This window comes from Chanodichthys erythropterus, chromosome 4 (genome assembly GCF_024489055.1).
Source record: "Chanodichthys erythropterus isolate Z2021 chromosome 4, ASM2448905v1, whole genome shotgun sequence".
Classification (NCBI taxonomy): domain Eukaryota; kingdom Metazoa; phylum Chordata; class Actinopteri; order Cypriniformes; family Xenocyprididae; genus Chanodichthys; species Chanodichthys erythropterus.
In genome coordinates this window covers 1236403-1259174 of record NC_090224.1, presented here as the reverse complement: position 1 = coordinate 1259174, position 22772 = coordinate 1236403, and the positions used below count along the sequence as shown (strand labels likewise).

The following is a 22772-nucleotide window of genomic DNA, read 5'->3' as shown; positions in this document are numbered from 1 at the left end:
AGGTGGAGCCAGGAGGTCCTTACACCAAGGTGAAAAACACAGGAAACAAGGGAAAGCAAACTAAAAGTCTATGAATACAAACATAAACCTGACAATTTTGTTCCAAACCTATTTCACTCCTTTATTTTGTGGAACACAGAAGAAGATATTCTGAACCAAATGGTTACCATTGACTCACATTGTAAGAATGAACAAACTAGCAAAAAAACAAAGACATTTTTCAAAATATCTTTTTTTATGTCCCACAGAAGTTGCGCAGTCATACAGATTTGGAACAACATGAGATTGCGTAAATGAGAGAATTTTAATTTTTGGGTGGAATATCATGCTAATTTAAAAAGCTAAATGAATCATTTCTATCATTATTATTTAGTTATAGATGTATATAATTAAATATTTAAAAGGGAACCTATTATGTCCCTTTTTTTCCAAGATTTTCCAAGTAATTTAACTCTCAGGTGTCCCCAGAATGTGTCTGTGAAGTTTAAAAATACCTCACAGATCATTTATTATACTTTGTTGAAAATACCCATTTTTGAGTGCATGCAAAAATATGCTGTTTTCGTGTATGTGTCTTTAAATGTAAATGAGCTGCTGCTCTCCACCCCCTATCTATGAAAGCACTTCCTTCAACAGATACTCTGCCAAATACAAGACTGCTTGCTTTTGATTATCATCTATATCACGATGACGCTCACGGACATTGCAGTTCTTCATCATGAAAGTTTATTATCTGCATGCTTTTTAAAGCCATATCAGTTTAAACTTCTAATTTATTGTTTTCTGAGTGCACACACAGAAAGCTGGCTGTCAGATGGCACATCTTGTAAGTATTAAACTAACTCTTCTTTCATGTCTTACTGTGTTTAAACTGTCAAATACACACAAGTTTATGTAAAAAACAAAGTTCACAAACATAGTCGGTTATGTCTGTGAAAGTAAATAGCAGGGAAAGTAATCGCATGTGTATATTAGATCTGTGGCGCATTCCCTTCAAACACAAAACTAATCCACTGTGTCTTCAGACTCAGATGGCTCAGATGTCGGGAGTAAATGAAGACTGTTATGTTCACTTCACTCTTACATCCAACAACAAAACTTCAATCACAGCTGCTCCGGCATCAAGACAATGGCAGACTGTGAGCGACTCCCTCAGGGCGGAAACTATGCTAATACAGTGTAGTAACAAACTGGGTCCCCCCTGAAATCGGGTCTCCTTTAGTACCCCAAGCGATCCCATTGGTTCAGATTGCTTTTAATAGGTATTCTCTTTAGCAACTAATTATAATTCCTACAAAATCATGTTATGATAAATGCTGTTTCAACTACGTTATAATGACTGTTTATATCTGTGTTAGTTAGCTTATATACTAGCATAGCATACAGAAGCGATTAGCCTGATAGCATGGTTTACACACATTTGCACTTATCCTATATTCTCAATCATCTTTTATGTAATTATGTGTTAAATTAAGTGTTAAATGTCCAAATATGTAAGTTATAAATACAAATGTTCAGTTATTCACTTATTATTAGGCTATTTGTTAATTAACAGTTAATCAAGTGAAAGAAATTACATTCAATTGGTTTTATTATGCACTAATGTGTTTTTGCACACATTATGTAGTAAGCTATTCATACTTTAAATTAATATTATGCATATATACTTAGAATAATCATTTTCTGACAGTTTGGGGAGACCTGATTTCGAGGGAGGACCTGATTTGTCATGACAACGCAGTGTCCATCAGCAGTCATGGGCGGGGCCTGTACAATTTGACATCACATTGTACAGAAAATGAAAACACTTATTTTTTGACACTGTTTATTGGGATTAAAACAGGGGTGGGTGGATTTTTGGATCATTATAAGGTGGTTGTGTACACACTGCCAACACACATTTATGTTCAAACACTATGTAAAAGTGTATTTTTAATAGGTCCCCTTTAATGGCAATTTTTTTTATATTTTCATGATGGGTATTGTCATATTTTGATCACTTTATTTAAATAGGTGAAAGCAAAAACTTTTTTTTTTTTTTACTTTTCTGTACAAGCTGAAAAAGCTAAGCTATGAACAAATAACTGAGACCTCCATTGTTGCACATTACAGTCATAACCATTATCTATCTAAATCACATTATGAGGGCACTTGCCATTATCAAAAAGGCAGATCCTTTAGAAATGGAATCAAATGTTGATTCACTGTGTGTAATTTCCTGTAAATGTCATCGTGTTATACAGTAACAGCAAGCAAAGAGCTGTTTACAAACCTATTTTATTTCATGAGCAAACCCATGGTGCAAATGTGCAATTTTCTTCTTGATTTTAGAACAGCAGACTGCAGAAGAGCTGTACTATTTTGTTCAATAACAAACACACAGCTATGTCTTCAGTCTGCAGAGAGGAAGGAATATCACAGTACTGTTTAAACTGATAGGGTTAACAACAGGGGTGGATTTTTAAATGTACAAAATCACTTGTACCACATAGTACCTCGTTAATCTTAGCCAAAAGATGGGAGGGTCAGCATCATTCACATCGAGAGAGAGATAGAGAGAGAGAGAGAGAGAGAGAGAGAGAGAGAGAGAGAGAGAGAGAGAGAGAGAGAGAGAGAGATTCAGTGTTATCATTCAGTGTTTGTTTTTTTTCCCCCGTCGCGGTAGAGCTCCTCTACGAATCCTGGAAATTATGTTTTGAAAAGAGTAATACAGTGAACGGATACCGAAGAAAACTGTTCGACTCATGGAACTGATTCCTCTGTCGACTTATAAGGTAATATCAAAAATCTTTGTCGCGTTAAAAAGACCACAAGCAAGGCATTCAGCACATTTGGAGGTCTGAATACATTTCAGCCTACTGCATAAAAATGCATGTTTCTGCACATAATTATGTTCTCTAAATCTGTATGAGAGCAGCGCGCCGTCACCACAGTAAATACGACACGATGTGCTCGTATAATGAATTATCAATCGATTAATGATGGCATACTAGGGAAAACTAACTGTATATCGCTTTATTTAAATTAGGAATCTATTCTGAAAATATATTTTTATTTCTTTATTTTTTTGGACCATAGGAAATTTTAAACTCGTCTTTGTTTACATCATGTGCCTATTGCGAGTGCTGACTACTCAAATTGGAAACGGGTTTTCTTATTTCCCATTCAGATATCACTCATTAAGGTTATATGACGTGTTATGCGTAATTACAAACACAATTATATAACTACAAGCAAAAAAAAAAAAAAAAAGATAAATTTGAAAATATTCCTTACTTCCAATACTTTCAAATTTAAATAATATTTTAAATCACACTTCAGTCTTTATTAGGATCACAACAAACAGGCTATTCTTTCTCTTCCACAGAATTAGTCCCAGATCTCCATGTTTGCTCCATGTGTGCCTGACCAGCGGGAGACTACTGATATTTGCTACAAAATGATGGTGATATGGGTTGTTGATACTAAATGACATAACATTTATGGCTTGAAAGAAGATGGCAATGCCTCATGCAGTGAACAACATTTTTTATTTTTCCATTTGCCATTCGGGAGGTATTCTAATGAACCTAGAATCCAAGGCTGTGTAGGTGTGGATTTGTCTTTGACATCATGGGTTGTGGAGGCTCCAGGACAGATGTATTGGAGCCAAGATATATGGAGAGCTGGACCAAAGAGACAGAGTCCACTTGGCTGACCAGTACAGATACAGATATACCCCTGTCCTCCATCCAGAGCATCCCCTCAGAAAACTCTTCAGAGGTGGGCTTCCCATCAGAGAAAACCGCCAACCTTGGTGAGAATGGACTGAGATCATACTTTGAGGCATACTTCTCATTTTTGAAAAGCTTTTGAAATTTCAAAAATCTGTATTATGTCTTCATATTTAAGTAGTCAAAATTCCAGTTTAACCAGTCAAAACCTTCATATGACATCTCCTTGCCAAATGGACAGGTCAGCATTGCGAGTCTGCTGTACAATTCATTCAAGTAGGCCTCTTGTTGCCATGGCGATGGTTAAATCCCTTCAATACTTCAGTAGGACAGTATGAGCAAGGATGAACACAATAAGCACTCCTTACCTCTTTGTGCAGGAGTGTTACACTTGGTGTAGCTACAGTGATTAAATGATAATATTAAAATAAACTGAAAGCAGATTATTAAAATAGATAAACAACATGGTATTGACTATGACTACTAGAGTGATTTTTCTAGGTCTTGTTATGTTTCAAAATGTTTAGCCCTGTTAGCAAGACATCAGTATATACACCGATCAGGCATAACATTATGACCACCTTCCTAATATTGTGTTGGTTCCCCTTTTGCTGCTAAAACAGCCCTGACCCGTCGAGGCATGGACTCCACTAGACCCCTGAAGGTGTGCTGTGGTATCTGGCACCAAGATGTTAGCAGCAGATCCTTTAAGTCCTGTAAGTTGCGAGGTGGGGCCTCCATGGATCGGACTTGTTTGTTCAGCGCATCCCACAGATGCTCGATTGGATTGAGATCTGGGGAATTTGGAGGCCAAGTCAACACCTCAAACTCGTTGTGCTCCTCAAACCATTCCTGAACCATTTTTGCTTTGTGGCAGGACGCATTATCCTGCAGAAAGAGGCCACAGCCACCAAGGAAAACTGTTTCCATGAAAGGGTGTACATGGACTGCAACAGTGCTTAGGTAGGTGGTACGTGTCAAAATAAGGTTTCAAGGTACCAAGGTTTCCCAGGAGAACATTGCCCAAAGCATCATACTGCCTCCGCTGGCTTCTTCCCATAGTGCATCCTGGTGCCATGTGTTCCCCAGGTAAGCAATGCACACGCACCCAGCCATCCACGTGATGTAAAAGAAAACATGATTCTTCCATTGCTCGGTGGTCCAGTTCTGATGCTCACATGTTGGCGCTTTCGGCTGTGGACAGGGGTCAGCAATGGCATCCTGACTAGTCTGTGGCTATGTAGCCTCATACACAACAAACTGTGATGCACTGTGAATTCTGACACCTTTCTATCAGAACCAGCATTAACTTCTTGAGCAATTTGAGCTACAGTAGCTCGTCTGTTGGCTCGGTCCAGCCTTCGTTCCCCACGTGCATCAATTAGCCTTGGCCGCCCATGACCCTGATGCCGGTTCACTGACCACTGCAGATCGGGAACACCACAAAAGAGCTGCAGTTTTGGAGATGCTCTGACCCAGTTGTCTAGCCATCCTTAAGGCCTTTGCACACTGAGTCCAAATTTTTTGTATTCGTGATCCTAAAAATTCGTCACACACAGAGACCTTGCACACTGGTCCAGGCTCTGGTCATTTCTAGGCTTGATTACTGCAATGCACTTCTGGCTGGACTGCCATCATGCACAATCAAGCCTCTACAAATGATTCAGAACGCAGCAGCACGTCTCGTCTTCATCTCTCTTCACTGGCTACCACTTGCTGCTCGCATCAAATTCAAGGTGTTGACGCTTGCTTACAGATCTACCACAGGCTCAGCACCCTCCTACTTCCGCTCACTCTTACGAGTCTACACTCCTACCAGAAACCTGCGCTCATTAAAGGAGCGAAGGCTTATGGTACCATCACAGAGAGGCACGAAATCACTTTCCAGAACATTCTCATTCACTGTCCCTTGCTGGTGGAATGATCTTCCTGCCTTCATCCGGAATGCGGAATCCCTGGCAATATTCAAAAGACAGCTGAAAACCCATCTCTTCGTGAGCACTTAACCTCATCTAAAAAAAAAAAAAAAAAAAAAAAAAATCTTATTCCTATCCTTTCACTTCCTCTAATCCCTCTCTATTGTATCTTAGGATAATCTGAGCACTGCCTATAACTTGTATTATGAGCACTTCTTATCTATTTGCCTCGTCATGACGACTCGCTTGTTGTATTTCCTCACTTGTAAGTCGCTTTGGATAAAAGCGTCTGCCAAATGAATAAATGTAAATGTAAATGTAAATGTGAGTCCGATGCGTATTAATGAATCTGTTGTGAATAAATTCGCAAAACAATACACAATGGAGTCTTCAAGCAGTGAGCATGATTTATAGCCGTCCTTTCTATTCTTAAAAAGAGAGAGGAAAAAAAAGAGGAAATATTGGATCCATCCAAACCCGAGATTGCATAGAGAGGAAGGAGAGTTCCACCTCATCAAGGAGCTGAGTGATTATCCCGAGAATTTCAAAGTTTACTTCAGGATGTCTTTGCTAGCGATACTGGCACAATCAGTCTCTTTGTATTCCGCACTTTGTTTGTCATACCGTGCTACTGCTTTGTGCTGTAGATCAGTGGTTCTCAACTCCAGTCCTCGAGACCCACTGCTCTGCACATTTTGTATGTCTCTCTTATCTGACACACTCAATTCAGTTCATGCAGACTCTCCTAATGAGCTGATGATCTAAATCAGGTGTGTTAAATAAGGGATACATACAAAATGTGCAGAGCAGTGGGTCCCGAGGACTGGAGTTGAGAAACACTGCTGTAGATGACGTGGATCAACTCAGATGACATTCGGGATTTTGGCGTTCGCTTGTGCGGTGGCTCTGAATTGTCAAAACGTCTCCCAAAATGCATACCACAGATGCGAAAAACGCAGAAAATCGAACCTGGTCCGGAATTTTTTCTGACGGCCGAAAGTTCCGCAGGCAGTGTGTAAACGTGATTGACACAATGTGAGGTCGTATTTATTTTTTAACATGAAATTTTCACACGTTAAAAAATTAATACGCCCTCATGTTTACACACTGCCTCTCTACGCAATCTCGGGTTTGGATGGACCCAATATTTCCTCTTTCTTTTTACCTTTTTAAGAATAGAGAGGACGACCATAAATCATGCTCACTGCTTGAAGACTCCATTGTGTATGGTTTTGCGAATTTATTTGCAACAGACTCATTAAAGCGGAGCTCAGTAAGATTTGCGAAGCTCCCCCTACAGGTTCCTTCAGTGAATCGCACTGTCATAAATACTCCAAGTGACTACAACGCTCACCAGTGCAGTAGTTTTGCAAATACAGTACAAGAAATCTCGATGGAGGTGGGTAATTTTTGAAATTGTCTTATAAAGTCATAATATATACATTGTTTTTAAATTACCTTAAAGCATTTTGTCACTCTCGCGTGAACGTGAACATGAGGCGAGATTGTGTCGGGTCGGCGAAGCTCAACTTGCAAGTGCTGTTTTCTGGCGTAGACGTGCCAGAGGGGGTTTATGCACGCCTCAAACACACCACTACAAGTCAGTTAACCATCGTAAGGACTTAGAAAACTATTTATGAAGGTAAAAAAAGTTACTTAGTTCTGCTTTAATACGCATCGGACTCTCTGTGCATGACAAATTTTTAGGATCACGAATACAAAAAAATTTCAGGCCTTTACGCTTGCCCATTTTTCTTGCTTCCAACACATTAACTTTGAAGACAAAATGTTCACTTGCCCAATTTATCCCACCCACTAACAGCTGCCGTGATGAAGAGACAATCCGTGTTATTCACTTCACCTGTCAGTGGTCATAATGTTATGCCCGATCGGTGTATATACATTTATTTAAACTTATTTGAAAGAAAAATCTTGTTATTTTTCAGATTTTGATCAGATTAATACATTCCTGCTGAATAAAAGTATTAATTTCTTTACTTTTTTTCAAATCTTACTTATACCAAACTTTTGAATGGTTGTGTATCACTGTTTCCACAAATATATTATTCCGCCAAACTGTTTTAACAATATAAGAAATGATTTCTGAAGGATCATGTGGCACTGAAGACTGGAGTAATGATTCTGAAAATTCAGCTTTACTATCACAGGAATAAATTACATTTGAAAATATATTCAAATAGAAAACATTTCTTTTAAATTCTAATGATGGATGGATGGATATTTTATGGGTACCAGTATTTATATGTACCTCCTTCCAACTGATTGTGTAATATTTCTGGTATGATGATCACCATTACAGTGATTTTGTTAACAAAAGAATTAACTTCTATATTTCTATCTCATTTCATTAGATCTCTTTGATGATGGCTTGCCTGCTCCAGCTCAGGCATATCTGAAAGTGTGTTCTGCCATGTCTGAGGTGGGACTGAATGACATGAAAACTGGCACCACTCCTGCAATACTCTCTTCTCAAGAGCAGGAAGTGTTATCTTCTTCTGCTACCACAGTGCAGAGGAGAAGTGTGTTGCGAACTGAGGAAATTGTAAGTATTTTAATCCAAAGTAATGGTTGTATTTAGTACAATCTTCTGCACGTAGCATGTGTGAACAAGACACTGTAATATAAATCAGTGTTTCCAACCCTTTCTGTTTTATGTAGCCCTTCATCTACACCACACCTGAAATTATCGTTCATTTGATTAAAGTATAGCCTTTATTACAGCATTTGACTTTATTAAAGTAATTGACTATAAACAATTGATTATCGCATGAAAACAGACACGTAGTTCCGCTCACATTAATCAGACACTTGAGCTTGGCTTTCACATTTTTTGACTGTTTGGGGAACATTTTAGAGAAACTTTCTCTGAAATAAAACGTTTATATGACCTTTTGTTTAGGAAGAAATGTGATTGACACTTAAAAATAAAGGTTCTTTTTGGCATCTATGGTTCAATAAAGAACCTTTAACATCAATTGAACCTTTCTTTGGCATAAAATGTTCTTTATAGTCGAAATAATCTTCACACTAAGAAAAACATGGTTCTTTTTAAAAATTGTCCACTGAAAGGTTCATTGGGGAGAGTGTAGGTTTCATGAAATGTGTTAGCAATTGAGGGTAAACTATAATAAAATGTTAAAAAGACTGGTAATTGTCTTGTCTGATAAGCTTTAAATGCCATCTTTATTAGACCAAATGGCAGGACAACAGGATGTCCACCAAACAAGTGACCATCACTGTGACTCAAAGTATACGGCAGGTGGAAAAGAGCGGGAAGATCAAGGAGACATCGCAAACCACCTACGAGGTCATGAAACCGGCGGAAGGTCTGATGGACTCAGCACTTGACTTAGTGCCTCAATGAGGTGGATAAGCAAAAAACTCGTGAAGATGTCATGGACCAAAGAAGTAAAAAGCAGGGATGACCTAAATGAAGAAGTTCATCAGTGCTTAATCAGTGATTAACTGCTTTTATTCAAGGGTCAATGAATTGTTTGTTTCATCATTCAGTTACATTCGACTTCTTTAATAATGTCAATTTTTATGTACATCTTTCCTCTGTCATTGTCATAATGTTCTTTAATGTTTTTCATTTACTGATGCCAACAAATATAATCTTAGTAAAAGCATCTGCTGTACATACACCCAAAGCACAGGATAGATCAGGAAGAGCAATTGAGAGGTCGGCCTATTGAATGATTTTGTGAAATGTTTAAATCATTTAAAAACATAGGAACAACAAATGTTTTTAAAGAAGTTTTTCAAAGTTGATGGATTGTTTCAATGCTGATTTTGGATTTGAAAATCAGGGCTCTTTTGTACATCCCATACACTTACTACCACACTAATGTTGCCTTTTTATGACAGTTATGCTTTTTTTTTTTTTTTTTTTTTTTTTTAGGCACAAGTGCAAACATGTGTTCAAAACCTAATTACAGTTTCTGTAGCAAGCTAGCACTACTGTGAAACAGGTAAGAAGCTCTGTTCCATTATTCCAATACTGTTTGATACATCACTGCTTTACTGACTGGAAGATGCTATTTATTATTATTAAATATTTATTGTGGTAAATTGGAAGAGCATAACTTCTACTGTATTCTAACCTATTTCTGGGTGCAGTCTCAGAATTAATTGTTAACACTTTACAATACAAGGGTATATTAACATTAATGCATTAGGTAAGATACCTTACAATGAATACTATTACATATACTATTACAAGTCAAACTATTGCTGTATTCTCATCAATTTGATTTTATTTAATCATATTTTCAAAATGTATTTATTTAAATTCTTTAGAATCTGCATTAATTTGGTTAATTTTGAAAAATTTAATCAGGTAAAAAGTATGAACAGTTAAAATACGGCTAGTTGCAGAACAAGCAAGCTTCAGTTAAAATGTATGAGATTGGTTTACATTTTAAAAATGGATTTGTTAATGATAAATGTATGAATCTGGTTATTGTGTATTTAAAACATATTTGGTTTAGTTTTATTAGTAACGTTTCATAAATCTCATTCTTAATCGTTTCATTAATGTTTGACTGACAAATATGCATTACATTAGGTTTATTATATTAAAACGGTTTAATCCAAATCGTTGGAAATTTTATATGCATTTAAATTTTGAATATATTTTGGCCTAAAGTAGTTTATTCAAATTAACCTAAACTATCAATGTTATAAATTAAAGGGGTAGTTCAACAAAAAATAAAAATTATCCCATAATTTACTCACCCTCAAACCATACTGTGAGTATATTCTTCTTTCAGCTAAACACAATCTGAGTTATATTTAAAAATATCCTGGCTCTTCCAAACTTTATAATGGGAATGAATAGTACCCAAGATTTTGAAGCTCAAAAAAAAAAAAAAAACATCCATCCATCATAAAAGCAATCCATATAACTCCAGTGGGTTAATAAATGCCTTCTGAAGTGAAGTGATGTTTTTTTGTAAGAAAAATATCCATATTTAAAACTTAGTAATCTATAATCCCTGGCTTCCTGGAAATGGACGTACTTGTGTTAAAGAGAGAGTCGAGTTCTGGTGGAAGGGTGACCTTTGACCCAACATATGACGTAGCTCCTCTTATATTGAAATCCTCCAACATTTTTCTTTAAAACTTCTTGTTTTAGACTTCTAATTCGTGACCGGCATTTTGGTTTGCTTTATCCTCTGCGCTTCCATGTTCGTCACTGAGCTTATGCTACGCCATACGTCAGAACTCAACTCTCTCGTGAATGCGCGGACGACCGTTACAGGAATGATTACAGTTAAGTTATAAATATGGATATTTTTTTCTTACAAAAATGCATCGCTTCACTTAAGAAGGAAGGATGGATGGATGTGATTTTGGGTACCATTCACTCACATTATAAAGCTTGGAAGAGCCAAAATATGTTTTAATATAACTCTGATTGTGTTTGGCTGAAAGAAGAAAGTCATATATACCTAGGATGGCTTGAGGGTAAATAAATTATGGGATCATTTTCATTTTTGGGTGAACTACCCCTTTAACATTTGTTTTAAAATGCATTGTTTATTGAGCTCTAATAAATACCAAATCCATTAACTTTTGTTAATGAATTGAACCTTACTGTAAAGTATTAGCAGTTAATCTACAGAATAATGTGGTTGTCATTATATTTTTCATTTATTTTTGGGGTTAACAACATAAATAGGAATTTCATAAAGTTGAAATCAAAACCACCCACTGTAAAGGAATCTTTTGACAGTGTCCACTGAACAATCATTACAGAATTATATAGCTCTTGTTTGGATTCCATCTTTTTTTTTTTCCAAAGGAATGTTTCAAAACCTTTTATTTATTGTTTGTTTGTTTGTTTTATTGTTACCTAAAAAGTCCAAAGAATTGAGCTTAGAGTTTGCTATGCTGAGGAAAACATTTATTGACCTTTACTGCAAAGCTAGTACATATATTCATATATACATAAATATATAAAACACATACAGTACAAATGAATATATTGTTGGCAGAGCTGAGGTACAGATATTTAGTAGTCACAAAAGAGTAACGTCAAAATAAATATCACATGCAGCAGAAGAGAAACAGTGGGTGAAATCATATTCACGTAGCACTGCAGAAGTACCATCAGCCTAGTGATCATCACGTGTCCTGAAGAGTATGAATTTGTCTCTCCTCGTTATATTCAGTAAATCCTAACCTAAAACGTGGCTCCTCCCTCGCCATCCACTCATCTGCATTGAATTCTGGAAAGAAAAATGAAATCTCTCTCTTGGCTGATTCAACAGAATCTGAAAGAAAGAATAAGGCGATGTTGAATTTATATTTAGAATTGTTAAAAATTAGTCTTTATTTTATGGAGATTTAGGACAGGAATGGGCAAACTGGCTAGTCACTGGGCACATAAAACTACATTTATGATTACACTAAAATCTTAATTGTAATGTAATACATATTTAATTAATTAAAATATGTATTTATTTACCTTAATTCATTAAAAGGCATTATATTATCATCATTAGGCACACAGCAGTTAAAAATCATTACAATACAAGTCTAACCTGGCAGCAATAGAAAAAACACTTTTTATTTTCATTAAAGGGATAATTCACCCAAAAATGAAAATTTGATGTTTATCTGTTTACCCCCAGGGCATCCAAGGTGTAGGTGACTTTGTTTCTTCAAATGAATATTTTTAAGTCCAATCTTTGTGGTCTGTCAGTCGTATAACGCATGGCAGTGGTAATAAAATCTATGAAAGTAAAAAAACATGCACAGACGAATCCAAATTAAACCGTGCGGCTCGTGACAACACATTGATGTCCTAAGACACGAAACGATTGGTTTGTGCGAAAAACCGAACAGTATTTATATCGTTTTTTACTTCTAATACACCACTATGTCCAACTGCCTTGAGCGCGCGCACGACATCCGGTGCGCGAGGTGTTACGTGCTCTGGCGTAGTTTAAACATGGAGCCTGTAGTACAACAGTTGTTATACAAAAGTAAACCACTAAAAAACATGGATTTATTACATCAAAACGTTTTATTTTGTTACTTTTCATAAGGGCAGCTTTACAAATAAAAAGGACAAGTACAAAGATCTTGTTCACATATCTCAGTTGGATGTGGAAAAACCATAGGCACAGCTGACGGTTTAAGTTAGGGCTGGAAATGCGCATGACAATCGCATACGATATATCGCCTAGCCCTAGTTTAAGTCGTACGTGATCCTCTCCTGGGTATGTAAAATTACCAGGGAAAAAATGATCGCTGCAGACCCTCAACAACTTTAGTACGTTAAAGGAAGTGTTGACATCCAGCCGAAGAGCAATCAACCTTAACTTCAGGCAAGCAGGCTCAGAAGTTGGGAATAAGTGGAAAGTCATCACTCCCGAATGAGTTTGCGCGAGAGAACGTAATCTTTTAGTTTTAAGTCGGTTTGAACAATCCAGATAAGCGCAAGCAAGTATGATTTTGATTAGCTGTCGTACCTACAATGTTTGTGCACTGTGTAAACAATGAGTGACGTATACACGCGAGAGATCACTTCCGGCGTTTGCGTAAACTACGCCAGAGCGCATACACACCTCACGCACCGGATGCCGTGCGCACGCTCAAGGCAGTTGGACATAGTGGTGTTTTAGAGGTAAAAAATTATATAAATACTGTTCGGTTTCTCGCACAAACCGATCGTTTCGTGTCTTAGGACATCAATGTGTCATCACGAGCTGCAGGGTTAATTTGGATTTGTCTGTGCATGTTTTTTTACTCTCATAGATTTTGTTACCATTGCCATGCGTTATACGACTGACAGACTGCAACTATTGGAGTTAAAAATCATCATTTGTGTTCTACTGAAGAAACAAAGACACCTACATCTGAGATTCCCTGGGGGTAAGCAGATAAACATCAAATTTTCATTTTTGGGTGAACTATTCCCTTAAATAGCATACAATGTAACACAATATATAATTAAATTATTTGTTTTCTCTTTATTGATTAGCATGCATAATATCAGCATCATATGCATACATACATGCATGTCATTACAATTCAAGTCTAATCATAGCTGGTAAAACCTGAAAGCCAAAGAAAGAAAACATCTATATTTTTTACTCAATATTACTTTTAAATACTATGGTAATGCGTAAATGAGTCCTACCTGTTGTGACATTCCCTTCTCTGCCTTCTCTTATAAAATAACCCTTTTATCATAGTAAAATCTACATATCGTTCCCATCAAATGTATTGTTTAGCGAAGATTAGCGTACAGGCAGTCGATTCATTAAATGATAAGCTGTTTCCTCACAAAAGTGGTTTATTCAACGTAGCTAAGCCTCTTCTCCATTGACATCCATTTAAAAAGAAATGGCCTCTTGTCTCTTTCCCTGCATACCTCAGAGTTTGCAAGCATTATTCTTTTTTTTTTGCTAACCTTGCCTTGCCTTAAAGTGGCTTTGTTTGTGAAACAGGATTGGGCACCCCAGATCTAGTTTATTCAGCTAGTTAACTATTCGGTTCTGAAAATCTTCATCATAACAGGTCAGTGTAACTCTACCTGAACCATGAGTGGTGTTTCTGGTGTCAGTCAGACCGTACTGGCCTCGAAGGGTGTCTGGTGAAGTGAAACGAGCTCTAAACACTTTTGTTGGACCCATCATCCCCCTCCAGTGAGTGATAGCATCTTCCCTGGCAAGGATGTACGCTCTCATTGGGCCACTATTGTGGGAATAAGAGTTTGTGTAAACAGCAGGATTAAACAGAGAGCTGTGACAACCATGTCTTTGCCTAGATGGATAAACAGAATTGAATCCAAACAGAAAAGTGTGATAATTTCTTACATGACGTCAATCGTACATACAGCCAAGATGAGTACTGACTTAGCGGCAATGTCGGCACACAAATGGAATAATCAGCTGCTTATTTTTAAATTACTCTGATGTAGACTAAAATACGTGTGCTGCACTAATGTTTTATCTTCCACAGACAAAGAAATGTTCTGAGGACAGGGTGCCATGGTAACGTCGGTCTCGTCTCACTGTCCAAACAGGATCAACCGCTACATTAACAACGAGCATTGATGTCCCTCTCCACAGATCATATATCTGCATTAATTATTCCCCTCAAAAGAAAGACGGGTAGTACAGCATACAGCATCAGTAGTTTGGGGTCGATAAGAATTTTTTTATGAGAGAATTCTCTTATGTTCACCAAGGCTGCGTTATTACAGTAAAAACAGTAATATTGTGATATATTATTACAATTTAAAATAACTGTTCTCTATTTTAATATATTTTAATATGTAATTTATTCCTGTGACGGCAAAGCTGAATTTTCAGCATCATTACTCCAGTCTTCAGTGTCACATGATGCTTCAGAAGTCATTCTAATATGCTGATTTGGTGCTCAAGAAACATTTATTTTTATTATCAATGATTGTGCTGCTTAAAGAGTTCAAAAGAAAAGCATTTATTTGAAATTTATTTGAAAAAGTCTTTTATAAGAATATAAATGTGTTTATTGTCACTTGAAAGTAATAATTTCTTTTTTTTGCTTTTTGAAGAATACGGAAAGCGGAAGCACGTGCAAGATGATCATTTGTGTTTATAAAGCATATACATTTGTATTATTTTTTAGAAAATGACCAAATGTTTCACTAGATAAGACCCTTATTCCTCATCTGGTATCATTTAAAGCCCTTTGAAGCTGCACTGAAACTAATTTTGACCTTCAACGGTGGAGACCAGTGAAGTCCACTATAAGGAGAATAATCCTGGAATGTTTATCAAAAACCTAAATTTATTTTCGACTGAAGAAAGAAAGACATGAACATCTTGGACGACATGGGGGTGAGTAAATTATCAGGAAAATTTTATTTGAAAGTGAACTAATCCTTTAAGTGAAATAAAATATAAGAATACTTATTTTATATCAGCTAGTTGCCAAAGCAACATTTCCCATTTTCATTTAGTTTAACTTGATGCACTAAAATAACAAAACTAAAACTGTAATAAAAATGAATAAAAATTTTTTTTTTGATATATTAAAAAACAATACCATTTAAAAATGACAAAACAAACAAAATTACTAAAATGTTAAAAATGTTATTATATATATATATATATTATAAAATAGTGTCTTAATGATAATACTGAGAAGTAGTTTTTGTAAAGAGGCCTGGGCCAGAAATCCTCCTAACTGATGTATAGCGTTTATCAACAGAATTTGTTTGTCTGAAGTCATATGTATTTGCCACAGAGGATCAGCCACTGAATACTAAACCCAAAGATGCTGAATGCTGTGTATTTTATAAAACACGAAAGATTTGATTTTATATTTATTACTATAACTTATAATTTTAAATTAATTACTGAATACATACAAATAATTGTCCACAAACCTGTATAAATAGTCTTTAACTTTAAGTTGCATTGTAGGCACTTTTATGGTTAGTGAGAAAATGATGATAAACATTTACCTTGACATGAATTCAACCAGTCTTTGATAGAAAAATCGTCCTGTAAAATAAAAAACAGGGATGATGACAAAACAAACTGCTGACTGTTTTGATTTATCTTTTGATCAATTTATCTACTAGGAATGAACCAGCAAGGGTGATGCGGTTTATGCAGCAGATTTTTGCTGCAATCTGTTAATATGGTCTGGGCAAGCTTTTGCACAGATAATACAGACATCTGAATGCGAGGCAGCTGCTTTTCTTTGTATACAGGGTATGATAAGCTGAGACTGAGTAACATGTTCTCTCTCCACATGCTGTCTCAACATTATATCTCCAGGTTGTGTGAAGCCTTTACCATGACTCACCCTGTTTATAATCACGCACCACATAGACACCCACCCACACATGTACTTAACCATTCAATCTGTTACAAACACAGACCATTTTCATTCATGCAGTGTATTTCAGAGAAAGAAAGATCCATTTCTACCTGCATGTTCAGCATAAAACTTTTCTGAATCTTCTGTCCTCCACATCAGATCTTTCTTTCTGATTATAATGAAGTTTTCGAGAATCTTCTGATGAAGAGCCTGAAATTAAAAGAAACAAAATATTAATATGTTTCTGTGCTCCAATGGCCATCTGCACTTCTTTAAAGGATTAGTTCACTTCTGAATGAAAATTTATATCATTTATATACATTTTTATTTATTTATTTATTTTTAGAAAATGAACAATCGTTTCACTAGATAAGACCTTTATTACTTGGCTGGGATCGTGTAGTGCCCTTTGAAGCTGCACTGAAACTGCAATTTGGACCCATTGTACCCCAGTGAAGTCCACTGTATGGAGAAAAATCTTGGAATGTTTTCCTCAAAAACCTTAATTTCTTTTCAACTGAAGAAAGAGAGACTTGAACATCTTGGATGCCATGGGGGTGAGTAAATTATCAGGAAATTTTAATTCTGAAGTGAACTAATCCTTTAAACCAAAACTCATTGTTGGTGGTTAAACAATTTTATGCTAATGGAACCCTGTTGCAGTTTTGCTGTAGGCTTTTCATTTCATCTTTTCCCTCAACAAAAAGATGACAAAGGATCACAGCAAAAATTGAAAAAAAAAAAAAAATTAAATAAAAATTGAGTTAATTAAGAGTTTTAATCAACCAGAAAAAAACAAGGGTACAGGCTGAGTGATGAAAGTACATCTTAGACTAATGAAAACACAAACTTTTAATTTAGAATCCGCTGGTGTAAATTAAAGCAGTCCAGGCTTTAGTTTTCAAACCACGCTGCATGAGGAAATTGTCGCTAATTAAAGGCACCTTTATCTCTTTGAAGCAACACACAGCGGAAATTAAATCAGGCGAGACGTTGGCTTGTTTTAATAGTAAAGACAAAGTATCATGTAGCCTTAAGCCTCCACATATGAGTTACATGCCATCCATCTTTATTCATTAAAATAGTAACATTGGAGAGACAAGTGTTAGCTATCATACTTTTTTTTTTTTTTTTTTTTTTAAAGAAGGATAAATAACTATATGGGGTAAGCCAAGGATTCCCAACTTTTTGTCAGCTGAAACTCTGACCTAAATTAGTAACAAAGTTCCTCCTGAGATTTATGGATTTATTTTAAAAATGTATATAATATTTCAATAATTTTTGCATTTTAGTTAATGGTTGGTCACATGATATGCAGGTAAACATAAAATATTTCATCTTTCTGATTGTTTTATTTTTATTGTTTTTATTTTTATTGTTTTTTATTTATTTAAATCTGTATTAATCAATTCATTATGAGCTTTTGGTAAACCCCAGTTTGGGGAACCCTGGAGTAAGCTATCATGAAGGAACAGACAAATTATGGGCTTTTCAAGAAATTTAAAACAGTGAAACGGTAATGGTAAAATGATTAAAGATAACATGCAGAAATATCAAACAACCATTTGGTCAATGTATTTAAAGGGATAGTTTACCCAAAATAAAAAAAAGAAAATTCTGTTATTTACCCTCATGTCTTTTCAAAACCCAAATGACATTCCTTCTTTTGTGGAACATAAAAGAAGATATTTTGTCTTAATTGTTTTTTGTTTATAGATCACTAGAAGTCAATGGTCACCAAAACCAAAAAAAAATCTAAATATATTTTGTTATTTAGAAGAAAGTCAGTCATGTTTGGAACCACATGAGTGAGAAATTAAAGGGTTAGTTCACCCAAAAATGAAAATTCTGTCATTTATTACTCACCCTCATGCCGTTCCACACCCGTAAGACCTTCGTTAATCTTCGAAAGACTAATTAAGATATTTTTGTTGAAATCTGATGGCTGAGTGAGGCCTCCATAGGGTGCAATGACATTTCCTCTCTCAAGATCCATTAATGTTCTAAAAACATATTTAAATCAGTTCATGTGAGTACAGTGGTTCAATATTAATATTATAAAGTGACGAGAATATTTTGATGCGCCAAAAAAACAAAATAACGACTTATTTAGTGATGGCCGATTTCAAAACACTGCTTCAGGAAGCTTCAGAGCACAGATGAATCAGTGTATCGAATCATGATTCGGATCGTGTGTCAAACTGCCAAACTGCTGAAATCACGTAACTTTGGAGCTCCGAACAGCAGATTCGACACGCTGATTCATTATGCTCTGAAGCTTCACGAAGCGTTGTTTTGAAATCGGCCATCACTAAATAAGTCTTTATTTTGTTTTTTTGGCGCTCCAAAAATATTCTCGTTGCTTTATAATATTAATATTGAACCATTGTACTCACATGAACTGATTTAAATATGTTTTTAGTACCTTTTATGGATCTTGAGAGAGGAAGTGTCCATTGCTCCCTATGCAGGCCACACGGAGTCATCGGATTTCAACAAAAATATCTTAATTTGTGTTCTGAAGATTAACGAAGGTCTTACGGGTGTGAAACGACATGAAGGTAAGTAATAAATGACAGAATTTTCATTTTTGGGTGAACTAACCCTTTAATGACAATGACGGCATTTTCATTACCACAAACTCAGCAAAAAAAAGAAACGTTCTCTCATATTCAACTGCTTTTTTTTTAAACAAATTTTTTAACATGTAAATATCTGTATGAACATAAAAAGATCAACATCTGAGACATAAACTGAACACGTTTCACAGACATGAACAAAGTTTCAATATAAAAAGTAGCAGTCAGTATTTGGTGTGTCCACCAGCTGCTTTAAGTGCTACAGTAAATCTCATCCTCACGGATTGCAGCAGATTTGCCAGTTCTTACTCTTGAGATGTTACCCCACTCGTCCACCAAGGCACTTCTTGAACATGTCTGGGGCGAACATATGGTTTCGTGTGATTTGGCACTGCAAAGATGATCAGTTGTCCTTCTTGTCTCCCTATAGCAGTGTCTTAGGTGTCTTACATTACGGGAGTCATTCTACAAAATGGGTGCCATTTCCACTTTGCATTTTTTTAAACAAACCTACAACTTGAAATATATGTTAATCCTCCAAAAAACATATTTTCCCACCTCAGGCACAAAATTTTCTTTATTAATATTATACTTTTCATTCAGTCAAGGAAGCTATTCTTGTACCACCCCGTCACGAACAATATGTATGCCATTGGAGTAGTAAAACAAGAAATAGATTTTTAAAATCTAATGTTTTCCTAATAGTAAAATGTCCCTGTTTTGGAAACCATCAATAGAAAGTCTGTAATTTTAGATTTTTAATCTTTAAATATGAATACGAAATATGAAATACGTTTCAATGGCCTCATTGTTTGTACTGAAAAAATGAATTCACTTAAAAAATACAAATAAAGTTACATTTATCTGATTAGTCCACACAACAAGAACATCATTCAACATTAATTTATGTAATATTTAATTTTCTTTCCATAAACTTTTAACAAAATGTCCCTGTGACAGGGTGGTAACTGATGTGTTGGGGTGGTTCACTGTGACAGTGTGGTATGGACAAAGTGTTTCTCTATATGATCTGCTGGTTTTAAACTTTAAAAACTGAGGGAGGGGGAGACATTCAAATTGAGTAAAAAGTGTGTGAGTAATATAGTGAGTGAGTGGGTGAGTGAACCAAACAGTGTTGCCATGTCTGCGTTTTTTTCTGCAGAATTGGGCTACTTTTACACTGTTGCCGCAGGTTGTTTTTCATGTCCACGGGTTGAAGCGAGCCCAAATAACATGATATTTAGCCATTGGAATGTACATTTTACCAAGGGAATCCTGCCAAAAAAAAAAAAAAAACGCTTTCCCCACCAGAATGTTATCGGGGGACATTTTGGGATGAAATTTACCACCCCGTCATCTCCCATGTGGTCAAGTCTCTCACCTAGCATACATGCATTCAATCTGAAATATAATTTTCTTTGTATTAATAATGTAAATAATGTAATAATGTAGTGTAATGTAATGTTTTCCCCATCTATTTTGCGTGACGGGGTGGTAGGTTTGAGCTTGACGGGCCCTGCCTAACATGAAAAAGCAACAAATAAACAATGTAAAAAAAAAATGTACATAGTTGCCAGCTTCTGTTCTTGGTGGCTATAAGGCTCAAATGATGTCACTTCAGCTTTGCGATGTCATTTAAAGGAACAGTGCATTATTTATAGATAAAACAAGTTAGTGTGACGGGGTGGTAAGTCAAATCGAGGGACGTGCACAAATCATAAAATATTTACAAAAAAAAAAGTTTATTGTAAATAAATATATCTTATGTAAACAGGGACACACATATAATCCTGAAAATAGCATATGTTTGGAAAAAAATATAACTTATTTGGTGATATTTTAGATATTTCACACGGACATGTGAAATTGGCTATGTAATAATGAAAAATTATTAAAAATAGCATGCTAATCTTCAAAAAAAGCATTTTATCATATATCATGTTAAAAATAACACTTGAATTAATAACTTTCAGCTTTGGAAACAGACTTTGGGACATTTTTTGTGCCTTATGCATCTGATCAAACGTTGCGGACCCAAATGGCACCTGTTTCGTAGAATAACTTATGGACATTGCAGTTTTTTCCTATTTTTCCTGGTGAGTCAGTAGAAACTGTTCCACAGGTGAATGTGCAAAAATTGTTTATGGTTCATTCAATAAGTATGAAAGGCATTGTTTAAACCCTTTCCAACAAAGATATTTGAAGCGTATTTGAATTCTACAAAATTATCTTTAATCCTGGAACAGGGACGTTTCTTTCTCTGTTTTTCCCCCTGAGTTTAGTTTGTTGCCATTGAATTTTTCATTAATTATTTATAATCAGACAGCTGTCCATTAGAACAGGTGTAATGTCATCATCTCACCTCCAGAATGAGCGGATGGGCCACAGCATCTGGTTTGACGACCGCGAGGGTGAGCTGCAGTGCCTTCACACACCGCATGCCTTCAATTTCCTGATTTCACTTCTACTTAAAGGCATTAATGGACTTGTATCTTCCCTTTTGTCTACGGATCGACCAGATGAATATTTATACGTTAACCAGCAGATCAAACACGAATGGTCGTGAACATTTCACAGCACAGACCAATAATGCGTGGTACAACAAGATAAATAAACTGATACAATGTACGCGATCCACCAAAATAAACGTTCGGTAGATAAGTTGGTGGTTAAATCAGTTTTCAAACTGAATACAGCTCGAAAAACTGCTTAATTTATAAACTGTACGTGCTCCGTGCTGTGGGTTGTATGGGCGCCGCCATCTTGCCCGGTAGTAAACAAAGGAAGTAACAGAGCGCGCAGCAAGCTCTCGTGAAAATTCTACCAACTCTGTCTGATATTAACATGCTTTGTTGTCAATAAATTTAGCCTACAAATAACCAACACAATAGCTAATATTCGATTTTTTTAAACAAAATAAACAGTACCTCGAATAATATAATATGCTTGTTTAAAGACATCTTAATATAAAAAGCATGGTTCAATTCCAAGAAATATTGGGATCTCAAAAAAGCTCTAAGAGTAAATTGTTAAATTATACATTGTTTCAGCAGTTAAAAACCAAATTCGGGTCACTTTTCATACAGCTGATACTTTTTTTTTTTTTTCATTCAAAGAGGAATAGCTGAAGATCAAATAATGTTGAAAGTAACTTGTGTGCCCTTTTATGTTTAAAAAAGTTTGTCTTTGTATGTGCAGGATCTGACATCAAGTTTTTTAGACAATACTGAATGATGCATTAAATCCATTTGATGACAACTGTTGTGAATTATTTTCTTAACACTGATGTGGCTACACCACATATATTACTTTTTATTGTCACATGTCACAGCTCCTGCAGTAAATAGACCTTAATGTAGAGTCCTTGGTTTTCACAAGGACTTTAGATTATCTTATTATCTTTTGTTCATTTGTCAGTCGGTGTAATTATGCAATTTTTGACCTAGTTACCCCAACTTTACCCTGACCACCACCATGGCTCACACGTTCATTCAGTGGCCCTTTTTTTTTTAATGAGTTTGCTAACACCAGTTGAACCAACACATCCCATTTTATCACCCTGTCTGTTTCATGTAGGTCTTTTAAGGAGTGACAGGATGGGGTCAGAGGTGCATTTCCTGCCATATGACCATTTGGTCTGCTGTTCAATAATACCTAGCCTTCAGTTACTAAAATTGAAGCCTACTTGTGATTGGAAAAATGCATGTGAAAGA

The 22772-nt window shown here is 35.8% G+C and overlaps 2 protein-coding genes across 2 annotated transcripts; one reads left to right on the top strand and one right to left on the bottom strand.

The window, feature by feature from the left end:
* Positions 1-3612: 3612 nt before the first annotated feature.
* On the top strand, positions 3613-9014 carry baalcb (BAALC binder of MAP3K1 and KLF4 b). Its single transcript, XM_067382945.1, has 3 exons — positions 3613-3796; positions 8002-8192; positions 8841-9014. Exons 1-3 carry the CDS (start codon positions 3613-3615, stop codon positions 9012-9014), a joined length of 549 nt encoding a protein of 182 aa, XP_067239046.1.
* A 2484-nt stretch (positions 9015-11498) lies between these two features.
* Positions 11499-21815, bottom strand: nme6 (NME/NM23 nucleoside diphosphate kinase 6). The gene is made up of 5 exons (XM_067382944.1): positions 21422-21815; positions 16591-16690; positions 16119-16158; positions 14199-14359; positions 11499-11928 (listed from the first exon to the last, which is right to left on the bottom strand). The coding sequence occupies exons 1-5, from the start codon at positions 21497-21499 to the stop codon at positions 11780-11782; spliced, it is 528 nt and encodes a 175-aa protein (XP_067239045.1). The 5' UTR covers positions 21500-21815; the 3' UTR covers positions 11499-11779.
* Between the last annotated feature and the right edge of the window lie 957 nt (positions 21816-22772).